Raw genomic sequence first — 13389 nt, 5'->3', positions numbered from 1 at the left:
GAAACGTGCTTCGGATTCAATATTAACAATAGGGAATGTTGGAATTAAACGCTTTTTTTCATTGAAAATAAAATAATTAAGCTTGTATAATAAAACTAACGTACAATAGATGAAAAAAATGAAAAGAAAAATTTGCAGTTACTGCTCTTCATTTGCCCACAGCATTATAAAAGTTAGGGTGTGTTTTTGTTTCTTACCATTTCATAAAGCATTTATGTAAAAATTTAAACAATAGTTTCGCGTTACACAAAGTATTAATTAAAAAAAATGTACTAGAATCAAAAGATTAAATATTACTTTGAAATGAATTTTGCTGTTTATTCGTTTACTGCTAATTTTTATATTTTTTGTATTATTGGTTTGATTTGTTTAAAATTTAATCATTATTTTGTAGATAGTTTTGGTTCTTTGTTCCAATTAAAATTTTAAATTCAAAATATTCTTTTCACAAAAAATTGTTAATTCAAAACCTGAATATGTTTTGTTTTCAATAGTAGTAGTTATATCAATGAAAAGACCCACTTGATCGGAAAAAAACCGCATATTGGTATGCTGAAGACAATCTAGATTTTGGAAAAGGTCCAAACCTTATTTGGATAGATTGGTTACGAATTAATAGCAATGAAACTGTAAAAGTGTTATAGTTCTGGTAAAACAACGTCAGTAAAGGAAGAAGGAAACAAATTGAAAAAAAAAAGAGGAAGAGGCGGGAGGGATCATTCAGATTTTGGGTTAAGATTACAGCAGTATGTAGCTGTTTGTTTCAATTCTGTCATCGTGCTTTAAATTCTTTTCTAATCCAAAAACCTTTACCCGGTGTAAAATTGGACCGCATGTCGACTCACTAACTACGATGTTAATGTTACAGCTAACTTGAAACGCTCCTACTTCAAAAACCTGGTGGAACTTATTCTGATCCTGTTTGTGAAACTGCAAGGTTAAAATGATAATTAACCTTAAAGCTTTCGCTCGCATTGGATAATTGTTTCAGAAACTTTAGTGTGTAAGAAGTATGACACGAGATAAATTACGTTACAGTAGTGTACAATAACCACATTCAACCGAATTAGACTATGAAAATCCGAAATCTGCTAAATGTCGACCTTAAGCGAGGAATATCATTATTCACGCACTAAAGACATCGGAGAAAGGCCAAATGTTTACCCCCAGGTGAAGTTGACATTCTCAAATTTTAGTTTTTCACGGTAACATCTTCATCGGCAGGAAATATCTTACATATCCAAATGGCGTTGGTACTGAACCAATTCTTTTTATTTCTATATGTAAAAGAGGAGTGGATCTGGTGAGAGTTTTCTTGGTTAAAAGTAAACATGTGTTTGGAATATTTATATAAACGGTTGAATAATATTTACATTTTAGTGATCATCTAATTTTTTATTTTTAGACGTACTTCTTTAAAAACATTTCCAGAAGGGCGCAATCGACTCTTTCCCCCTCTTGTGAGTGCTTGTGATTAATAAAGCTCTCAAAATATTTTTAGCTGTCGCCATATTTTTTAAAATTTTACTTAGATAGAAATTGTTATAAAAGCTTGACCGCTAAGTTAGTATTGAAATACATAAAACTCAATACTAAAATACATAATATACTTAAATGTCATATACTTAAATATATGAATACTTAATACTACAATGCTCAAATACATAAAAACTTCTCCCAAGGAAAATTTACGGTAAAAATTTATTATTGAATCAAACTCACGCAATGCCAAAAGTAATTGTTACTCATCATCGGGTCATCTATCACTCAATATTTGTTTGAAAATATGCTTTTTTCTGAACATAATCCAAAGTTATCCCTTCTGAATCTGTATTTTACTTTACCTCTATCTAACTTTTACTTTTTTTTTTTTTGAGTTATCTACAAACGTGCGGCACATTATTACATTCAAAATAACATCACAGATTCAAAATCTACTTCAATCCTTTGCCATTACGCTATTGTTTTGTCATCATACGTATGCGTGGGAGTCTTCGCAAAAGATTTGTGTAAAATAAATGACAAGAAAAGAGTGGAAAGAAAAATGTAGGCCACATTTCCAGAGTACAGACAGGGTGCTACTTAACTTAACGAAAGGTGCTTGGCACGCTTAAGTATCCGAAGGGTGAGAAAAATCTGGGACAGGATTCGACCCCGATTTCCTTTTTCTTTTTAGCAGAAAATATCTTTTGTTGATTAATTTTTATACTCTGGCCTTGCGCGAAGACTTCAAGGTAAGGTTTGTGCTTTTGAGAGCTTTGCAATGGTAAGAACAATACGACTCCAAATGCGAAAGCCAGAGTCCTTAATTGCTTCTTCTGTGCATTGTCCTTTGAGGGAATTTCATAAAACTTAATGATGCGTAGTGGAATTCTTGTGCAGTATTTACGATGAAGACTTCGGTCTGTAAAAAAAGGATTGGTTTTGCTATCTGTATGGATGTTTCAAGAACTTTAACTATTGAGGATGATCTCGAACTGACGCATACACAGGGTATCCGAAAACTATTCTTACACAGTTTAACAATTCGTAGAAAAACAATAAAATGTCGTACGAAGATGCAGTTTGAGCTATAATACTTCGCAGGATCAAGAATATTTTTTTAATGACATCATAAAAAAGAAAGTAATCAACTACTGAGGATGATCTCAAATCGACGCATATACAGAGTGTCCGAAAAGTCCTTTACACAGTTTAACAATTCATAGAAAAAGAACAAATTGTCGTACGAAGATGCAGTTTGCGCCATAATACTTCACAGGTTCAAGAATTTTTTTTTATGACCTCGTAAAAAAAGTAATTATAAGTAATTCCTGTATTGTCGCAGTAAGAAAAACGTCATGTGAGGTGTTTAATAATTTTACGAAACAGAAAGCAATACCTTTTCATTACCAGAGTTCAATGTGTGCACCGTTTGTTACTCAAACCACATCTAAACGGTACGCAAGTTCATCCCATGTCAACAAACGGTACACACATTGAATTCTGGAAATGAAAGGTATTGCTTTCTGTTTAATAACATGATTAAACACCTCACATTGACGTTTGTTTTTCTTACTGCTACGATACAGGGATCACTCATAATGACTTTTTTTCTTTCTATCCCCCTTCCCCCAGTGTTTTGCGATGTTATCGAAAAGGTTTTGAACTTGTGAAGTGTTATGTCGCAAAATGCATGTTCATACTACAACTTGCGTTTTTTCTACGAATTTTTATAATTTGTTAAGGACTTTTCGGACACCCTTTGTTTCTCACCTTAAAAAGAGGAAAAACGATAATTCTTTCAGTTTTCATATTTTTTCAATGATATCTTTTTTTGATGGAATGCTCTTAACGAAGCTTTTAGCTCAATTTGCCTTAAAAGCCATTATTTGACTTGTAGGAAAGAAGCTGAAATATTTAATTTATTTCTTTAAAAAAAAATCTTTACAAATTTTACGTTAACGCGTTTAAGAAAAATGCACTGTTCTGAGTTTTTGAAAATTAGTACTTTCACTCAAGATAAGTCAAAATTAAATTCAGAATTACTTCTGAATTTTTGTTTCGAGTAAATTTTTAGTTGGGAAAGGATAATAGTTTTGTAGTTCATATAGTTCTGGCTGTAGTCTGAGGAGGGTTAGATCGGGCAATGCCCATACTTATTAAATATTGACCCGTACTGAGGTGTTCAGTAATGTATTTTTCTTTTGGGTCAAATCTATATATAAATAAGTAAATAAATAAAAATTATTTGCAAAAAAAAAAAAAAAAGGAAAAAAAAATGAAAACAAAGATTAGTAGTATAGGAGGGAGCTAGAGCTTAAGAATTTGGATTCTGTGGGATTAGATTTTTTGAATGTTATGGGATTTCACTCAGTAGACGGGTACTCCGGGTACTCTCTCCTCCATTTAAAATATTGAGAATTAAACATAAAGTTCAAAGGCAGATCAAACGTCTGGTTTCGTAGGCGTTCATTATTAAAATGTGAGGCACACAAATCGGAAGGGAGGAGCCTAACTACTCTGGCACTAAGTCTAAGACTCTCTCCCAAAAATGTCTTTAAACTGAAATTTGCAAAACGTAGTTTTAGCCTGTCTTTCGTCGACCTAAGGGGGGAGGGGTCATGATCTCCGTTTTTGCGCCCTTGTATGAAATGTGATGCCCGGCGTAGTGTTCACTTCAGGCTACGGTCCTGCCCGGGGGGGGGGGGGGGTGTCTCACCATATTTAGTAAATAATTGTTGTTGTGGACGTGTCGGCAAAAAAAAATATATTTAATTAAAAGGGAGGGGGGGGGATAAGGCGCGAAGCACCACATGCATGTTCACAATTGTATTTTAAATAAGATTTGTAATATTTTCCTTGGTTGTGCATTTCAATATTTTTTCTGTTTTGCAATTTAGTGGTAAATTCACATTTCGATATGCTTTGTCGTACATACACACACGCTACACACATGCATCTATAAAAATCTTATTGTACATATATTTGAAGAAAAACAAAAAGTAAATTAAGATTTGAAAAATGTGAAGGAAAGGAGCAATGATTTATCTAACTCCATTTCATCGGACATCTCAGAGTTCGGAGAGTTGCTGAAATTATTTGATTTACCATGAAGCCATAAAAACCAAGAAAATAAACCCGGATAACTCCCTGAATGAAAGGGAGTTTGATCGGTTGCCTTTCGTTTTATTCATCACTTACATTTTAATTTCTTCCATTTTTTTTTGCAAGAGTTTGTTCTTCGCAGTTTAGATATATTATCCTTTCATATTGATTTATTTTTGGATCACTCTAAATTTATCTTTTGTTTTACGTTTCTGTTTAAATTTTTATTGTAAGTTAACCTTAAAATTTTCTAGCTTTATCTGAGCTTGCTCGTTTTATCTTACATGAATTGTAAATACAATTTATTCTTTTTCCGTCTGCAATAACATGCAGTATATCATGTTCTTTCTTTGCATTTCAGGTACACTGTCAGCAACAGCTCTTAAACTATGAAGAAGAAGAAGAGGAATTCACGCCAGTAGGTAAGTGAAACACCATTGTTACGTCTGTGTGATTTAGAAGCAATTTTACCTGACAACGCGATCTATAAATGGGTTACAAATGGCCTCTGGACAATTGACGCGCTAACAATAGTTCCTGGCTTTTTCTTTCTTTCCAAACAATTCAGCCTGATGCCAATAGCTTTCCCTCATCGTGAGAAAGAAATGAGCACTTAGGATGAAAATAGCTTGAAATTTATTAGCTGAAATCTTCATGTTATGTTCAATATGACTCGTAACGAATGGTATGCTATGGCGGACATTGCCTCAACGATAAATATTAGCCTGACATCAACACTTGTTATGGACTCATCGATCAGGAGTAGTGGATAACCAAGACGGAAGCAGATGTCCTCTCATATTAGCAGATATCACTTTCAAACGGGTGGCATAGCTGAAAACAAACTTTTTATTGATACACTGCAAGCAGATGATTGCAATACAACTGATTAGTGATTGTCTCCAATGAAGACAACTTTTATGTGAGTAATTGTCCCTAGGTACCAGATGCTGTATAGGCTGTCACAGTATCATCTTCGTAGACATTTCATGGACACAACAACCAAACAGCTAATCAACTGGTTAATGAAACCAACATTTCTGTACCTTCCCTTCTCACCCATTTCTGCGTCAAATTATGGCTTTATAGACTGTCCGTAAATGATGTCACCCTTTTTTTTTAATTTTTGGTACCCTCTCGCCACAAAGTGTCACACTTAACTACACTCTTCCCTCACTTTAACACATGTCGTGCGTGCTACTTTTTATAAACATATTCCTAAAAAAAAAAAAAAAAAAAAAAAGCGTGATATCACACTTCTTGTTATCCCGTACCTCCCCATTGTCACAAAATGTCACAATTTCACAAACCTCCCTCCCCTCTAAGAGTGACACCATTTTTAGCAGTGAGAAAAAAGGAGTGCCAGTGCCAAAATTTAAAAAATAGAGATAAACAGTAAAAATGATAGGAAAACTTCTGTGTTTTGGGGCAGGAGTAGAGTAGTCCTGGTAGGTGTTGCTATACAGCATGATATAGACAAAAAATTTCTATAAAAGCCTTCCTAGGTACTTTAAAATGTCCTTTTTTCATCCCTTTTGTAGACTTCCCTCATTTGTAGACAGCCCTTTAGTTTAAAGACAGATCTCACCCACAATTCTTATTGAAATTTCTTACCTTATTCAATGTTGGTTGTTTGGAATAGATAAATTCTTTACGGTCAGTTTTTTTTTTTTTTTTGTAATCGTGGTTGATGGAATTTTTGCATTTACTTCAGGAACACTTTTGCTCTCAACATCTTTAAATAGATGCCGTTTTTGAAACAATTCCAATCATTCAACGCAATGTTTTGCTGTAATTGGGTATTTGTGATTCTCACTTCTTTAACCATCTCATAAATAGGCAACTGCAGCTCATTGATTCAGGAACTTAATATGTTTTGGGTAGCCATGTTGCTCTTGACTTATTGCATTCCCAATTGGCCATAATAAAATTTCACCCCGGTCACTGGTTTTCTTTCTATAGTAAATGAAGTGTAATGTCAATAATGCATTAACCTCTTTCAAATGTTTTTTGGGTGATCAAAAAACTTGCTTGTTGATCTTACTTCGACCAAAGCCTGGTGTTTATTTCTAGCGTGTGATTTTCTCATTTCTGGCGTCGTCATCCACTTTAACTTCGTTGAATGATTACGACAAGTTTTTGTAGCAGTTTTTGTAGTAGTTCCCGTGCAGTAAAAACCGCTCAATTTTGATTTTTATGTTAAAATTCACTACGAACTCAGCCCTATTTTTGACGTAAAATCTTTAAAATTTGTCAAAGACTTCTAAGATTTTGAAACATTTACCATTTTTTACAAACTTAGTCACAAGAAGGTACGCTGTACATGCAACGAGATTATAGTAAAGGCAAACTTTCGTCTATAATCTCTCTCTTCGTCATAAAGTCACCCAAAAGTATATGATAATTCAAAAAATTGGCGAAATTTCGATCTCTCACACGTGTTTTGAAAATATATCTCAATTTATTCTGCAGATATTTAAAGAGTTTAGATTTTTAAAAAGTGTGCCATTTTTAATCCTTAGATACAGTAATTATGAATGTTTCTGTAACGCGGTCTCTTGTCGAGGTATGCTATAAATAATGGAGTTTATGGATTATTTTACATTTTAATGGAACTTTTATTGTACTTTAATGGGTTATTTATTTATTTATTTGGCATATTATCTCTTGAGCCTTTAGTTGTTTTTTGAAGCCTAATTTGTTTCTTTGGCGGAATTTTCAAATTTAAATGGAACTTTTGGAATTTGATGGGACGACGAGGTTTTGAGGTTTTGTTGATTTTTTTGGGTTTTGACTTAAAAACCAGAATCTTACTTTTACTTCCGTCAGTTGTAAATCATTTTGGTCATAATTACTCAGTCGTTATACTTACCCTAACCTGCCCTAATTGTATTGCCATCAAGCGATTGCAACATCAGTCATAACCACATCTACAATCTAGATGCGACCTCTGGAATCGAACCCGCGATCGTTCGATCCCGGATCCGATGTCTGAACAACTTTTCTCTTCTTGCTTTGTGCTTCACAGCTGCCCAGTTTCTCAAAATTACATTTAGATTTATTATGTTAATGAAATGATATAAGAGCTGATAATGATATGTTTCAAATTCAGTTTGAAATTTGAAAAGGTATATCGGTTTCACTGTAAAAATAAGATAATCGACTAGTATAAAAGTTACAGCTGGGATTTGTGTACCTATTCATTTTTTTCTCTGGCATTCTTCTCTTGAAAGGGGGTCGGGGGGGGGGGGGGAGGACTGCTTTTATTTATCATTTTCATAAGTATTTGTATTTTTTTTCTTAATAAATTTTCATTCTTGTTATTCTAACTCATAATATTTCATTTTCGTAAATATTCTGGTATTTAGAACCCTGATTTTGCATTTAGTAAATACTAGCAGTACCCGCACAGCGATGCCCGTGCTAAAAATTTAATGGAAGTCCGTTGAATAAAAAAAAAATGACGCCCCCTCTCCCTCTGATGTGAAATGATAATTTTTCTTTGTATAAAATGCGTACACACCATTGAGAAAAGATAAAATGGAAGGAGTGAACACTTTCTTACGGTGAACCAAAGACCCCCAAGTCACGTGATAGATTTTAAAGCCAAGCATTGGAAGAAATCAAGTTTTTTTCGTTAGTTTCACGCAAAACGTGTCAACCATTCGTCGTTGTTGAGTCACGTGACTTGGAGTCGTAGCCACAGCTTTTACTAAGCCAATGATTGGACTTGCTCCCTCCATTTATATTCCTGCTCTAAGGTACACACCTTTTCAAAAAAAAAACCTAAACCGACTAAAGTTTCTTTGGTATTTTAAACTTTTCGTCAAATCATTAAATTAGATTTACAGTTGCTTTAAAACTCTATTTAGCGAGTGAAGCGGTTTTTACTGCAATTTAAAATATTTCGTCAGAAATTATGTCAAGTGACATAGATTCAACAATCAGGCTTATATAAAAGAAAAAAAAACACCATGCAAAATTACCCTTCCAAATAAGGACGACAGATATTAAAATACTTTTCAGAAATTAAATTACGAAAGATGGATTTTAAAAACGTAACCATAGAAACACGAACTAAGTTTAAGAAATGAAATGTAAAATAAGGAAAGAAACAATGGATTCAAAAAGCGTAACCGTGGAAACGTGAAAATAAAATGGTTGACAACCTGAATCAAAATGACATTTTTTCGAATTTGCTTTAAAAACGCTTGTAACTTTTTTTCCTTTGAAGATAGAAGCTAAATTTTTCGACCACAGGTTGAGAGAGATTTGGAGTAAAAATTGTCGCTTTTTCCAATGGTGTGAAAAAGAAAACTGTGGGATAATTCCTTCACTTTTTATTGATAGATTTAATGAAGAAAGTAGTGTCTAAATTTCAGCTAAGCCTAAAAAAGTTCAAGCTAAAAATGCAAATTACTCTCACCGTAATTAAGTTAGAACATTGAAACAAATTGTTTAGAACGCGGAAAATTCTACTCTTTTCAACAATATGTAATACTAGTGGCACTCGCACGGCTTCGCCCGTAATAGAAAAATTAAAGGTCTTTTGGTTCGCTTGTATATTTACAAATGATGTATGGTGAATTTTCTCGCCAATTGGCTTGTACCGACGTTACAGTTCCACGTTATGATAATTTCGTATCTCGCCAATTGGCTTGTGCCCATGTTACGATACCACGTTATGATAATTTCGTAATTTATGATAGTTTTTTTTTTCTTAAAATTGGAATAAAAAAAGAACCACATCGAATTTTCGAAAAATCGCTTCGAGGTGCACACCCCCATGCTACATACTAACTTTGTGCCAAATTTCATGAAAATCGGCCGAACGGTTTAAGCGCTATGCGCGTCACAGACATCCTACGGACATCCTACAGATATCCTACAGACATCCTACAGACAGAGAGACTTACTGCTTTATTATTAGTAAAGATTAATATGTGAAAGTAGCTTTTCACTTCCATATTCGGAAATTTATGTGAACTTTGGGCCTAAATTGGAATAATAACAGAACTATTTATCGGATTTTTTCGAATTATAATAGCCTATGTCACTCAGTAAGAAAGCACCTTTCATATAGTGAAGGAATTTTTCAAATAGGTGCAGTGGTTCCGGAGATTATCTCGAACATATAAACACACAAAAATCTGCCCTATCTCTTTATAATATTGGTATAGATTTTTTTCTTGAGGACTTTGTTTCTTCTATTTCAAGGGTTCTACAAATGGGTGCCGCGCACCCTGGAATGCTGTGAAGTGTTCCCGGTGTCAATATACATACATATATAAGTAGTATACGTACAAACGTACATATTGTTGTGTATACTTATGCCACTCGGGAACCCGATCCCGAGTAGCAATGCTACTCGATTTTAAGGCAGTGAGGTTTCCGTTTTAATCGAGCGCTTATTTCTAGGTGGAAGTCCGATTTTGCTCAGACAACACGATAGATGGCAGCACCTTCTACGGACAGTTCGATAATTTAGAACCAGACCCTGAAAACTTTCGGGTCTAGCACCCTCAGAGGCATCGTTTCACTTGGAGGACATTGTGGCCACGAGCATATTTAACGTCGCCCAGTCACCATTAATGACGATGGTAGATATTCGACCAGCGAGGATCGAACCCGAGACCCTCCGGTCACGAGTCCGATGTCTTACGGATCAGGCCACCACGGCTCAGTATACACACATAGGATACACAATAGGGATAGACTGGGATGCCCCCCCCCCCTTGAAAACATTCTAATTCTTCAAAGGGTGACGCGAATCGAAAAAAATTGGGAACCCCTGCGCTATTTCATAAATACTTCCTTGATTTTTTAAAGACTTTTGTTTCATTTACACAAATTTTAAGTTCTTCGTAATACGTTTTTGAATATTCATAAGCATTTAACTTCTCTTTCAGTGACCCATCGATGTGAGCGTGGCCAAATGATCGTCGATGTCACGACGCAACAGCCCTTTAGGGGCATCATACATCCTAGAGACCACAGGACGGGGCCCTGCGTGGCCCAGGGGCGGGGAGGGCGAACGACAACCCTCACGTTAGATTTACATGCTGACAAAAGCGATCCAAGGTACTGCGGCGTTCAAGTCAGAAAGGTAAGAAAAAACATAACCATTTTCATTGTCTAAAGTACGAAGTGGATCCCAACTTTTCCTGACCATGAAAATATAAGAAATTACTATACTGCGAACTTCATATGACACTTCAGACATTTTTTTTATAATATAATTTTTTATAAACAAAATTTACCCTTTCTGTCGCAATTATGAAATACTTCACCGCAAATATTTTCATTTCGTTGACAGTATACTCTGGTAAAGAGTATCTTACAAACATAATTTCAAGTTTGTAAGTTAAAAATTAAAATTGTTATAATATATCCAGTATACCGGACATACATTTTCGAAATAAATATTTGAAGTAAAAAAACTATGAGGCCAAACTACATTGTAAAATGCTTTCTAAAAAATAAGATAACATAATACTAAGTATAAGCATTTGAACAGATCAATAAAAGAATATATATTGCTAAAAAATCTGGTTTAAAAAATCTCGCCTTTGCGGCGAGAATCCATGGTTAAACAAATGAGCCAGTCCTAATCCCCTAATCCCTCTTTGTTACTGTTGTCAATCTAAAGAGTCAACTACAATAACAAAAACGAGTGATTTTATCAATTATTAAATGACTAGCAAAAATGCGTTGCCTGGGTCAGTAATAATTGTTGAGAAACAATCGCTACTTTCATTTTATATTCTGTTTTAACTGAAAGAACTAAAAACACACCACTTTGACGTGATTAAAAATCGAGCTCCTTCCTTACCCATAAAAGTAAAATAGAAATAAAAATAAAGAACAAAATAGTATTCAGTTACAAACGGAAGCACGACTTAAGCATATAACAGTTTGAAGAATTTCCAAAATATGAACTAACAAAAACAAGGATGACTAAAAAAACCGTGCGCTTCATTTATTTAATTAAATAGTACACACACAAAAAAAAAAGAAAAAAAAAACCTCTCTACTATGTTTAACTAAGTGTGCAAAAAGTAGAGTTTCCGAATAGTTAAATGATTTTAAATTCATGATTGCTCCGGAGAAGCCTTGATTCAAAATTTTCATTATGATAACTATTAATATTGCTGTTGTAAGGCCACGAATTTTGGTAACAATGAGTTTTATATTTAGTCATTTAATGGGGAAATTACATGAAATTTACTGTTTTCCATCATAACTTTTTTAAACTAAGTTTTTTAGAAATAAATTATAGTCTACATTGCTTCCTGATAATGTAGCTATCTGCAGTAAAAAAAATTGTTGAAATTGGTGCAGTAGTTTTGAAGTTTACCCCGGACATACATACAGGAGTAGCCATTTATGTATATAAATTAGCTGCTGTTTAAAGTTCATGTCCAGTATACAGGTCTAAAGGATCTGAAGTCTGAAGGATCATGTATGATAATCAAGTTTTTTTACAAGCCGAACTTGAATTGCCCGATATATATCTACCTCTCGATGCACGGGGTTTTTCAATACGATAGTCAAATTCATTCTTTTTTGCGAGAATGGCCATATAGATTGCTTTAAGGACTGGGACTGCAATTATGCGTGTTAGGTATTGACGATTTTTGACGAAAATAACGCCTAAAATTCAATTTCAGTTAAAACGAAAAACTGTTTTCCGTCATTTTTTTGTCTTTCTCAAAATAATCAAGTACAATTTCTTTATACACTCCAAAATAAAACTTCTATTAATGAAATCTTGTGAATTTGACCTTTCTGCCCTTCCAAATGTAAAAACCGGCTAAGCAGGGGAAACACATCAGATTTCTAAGTCAAGTGTTGGGTCAAAAGGCAAATGTGGACGTGCCTTAAAATTATCATTTACTTTTTCTAAATGTATATATCCGCGTTTCGTTTTTAGAATGCAAGAACTTTGAGGAAAAAACGTTTTTATAGCTTTCCATGCCGATTGCAATAAGAAGGGTGTTTGGCACAGTTCGGGAGATATCGCGAGGTCATCGGAGTTAACCTCTTAAAATATTACACCAACCTACTTTGCATGAATTTGCTTGGTTTAAAACGACGAAGATGAGCTTGGTGCGGGTCAGGAAGTTGAGAAAACGTCGCAGTTGAGAGGATTCAACTTTGCCTTGTCGGCGGCAAGTGCTGGGTTAATTAATTGCCCGTGACTTAACTTCCGCGGTGGCTCTCAGCGGGATGGAAAAATGCTTCTGTTGACGGATGTCAATTCATTGATTTGTGATTTTGTATCTGAAATATTCGACTAATCTGACGTACAACAGTGTTTTGTGATTGGTCTACATATATATCTGGATATCACGGTTTAATAAGCTTGAACCATTGGAGCTTACAATCTCGGCTTCTGTGTTTGTTTTATGTGAATTTTTACATAGAGACGAAATTTAGACTTTTTAGCAAGAAAATATGTTATGACGGCTATAAGGCTCACAAACTTCTTTATTTTAAACTAGCGGTGCCTTCACGGCTTTGCCTGTGGTAGAAAATTAAAAGGTCATTTGATTTGCCCGTATATTCAGTTATCGTCTAGTATGCTTAAAGTATTTTTATTTTTTTTTTCAAGATCTTAAGATATTTTTGGCAGATTTTGAAATTTAGGTGGAAGTCAGATTTAGCTCCAGACAGCACACGATTGATGTGCCACCATCTGTCAGCATTTCGATAATTTTGATCCATACCAGAAGCCGAATAACTCCTGGTTCAGCACCCCCAAAGGTATTGATTCCCCCAAAGGTTTTGATATTGGACTTG

The 13389-nt window shown here is 34.4% G+C and overlaps 1 protein-coding gene across 1 annotated transcript in view; it reads left to right on the top strand.

The window, feature by feature from the left end:
• LOC129230729 (uncharacterized) overlaps positions 1 to 13389 on the top strand; it is a 98949-nt gene that overhangs the window by 65911 nt on the left and 19649 nt on the right. The window contains exons 2-3 of the mRNA XM_054865148.1: positions 4949 to 5009; positions 10497 to 10693. Of these exons, the coding sequence (XP_054721123.1) occupies positions 4949 to 5009; positions 10497 to 10693 (258 nt within the window). The remainder of the gene's footprint in view (positions 1 to 4948; positions 5010 to 10496; positions 10694 to 13389) is intronic.

This window comes from Uloborus diversus, chromosome 9 (assembly GCF_026930045.1).
Source record: "Uloborus diversus isolate 005 chromosome 9, Udiv.v.3.1, whole genome shotgun sequence".
Taxonomy (NCBI): domain Eukaryota; kingdom Metazoa; phylum Arthropoda; class Arachnida; order Araneae; family Uloboridae; genus Uloborus; species Uloborus diversus.
Note: the sequence above shows the minus strand (reverse complement) of the source record. Positions and strands in the feature narration are given on the sequence as shown.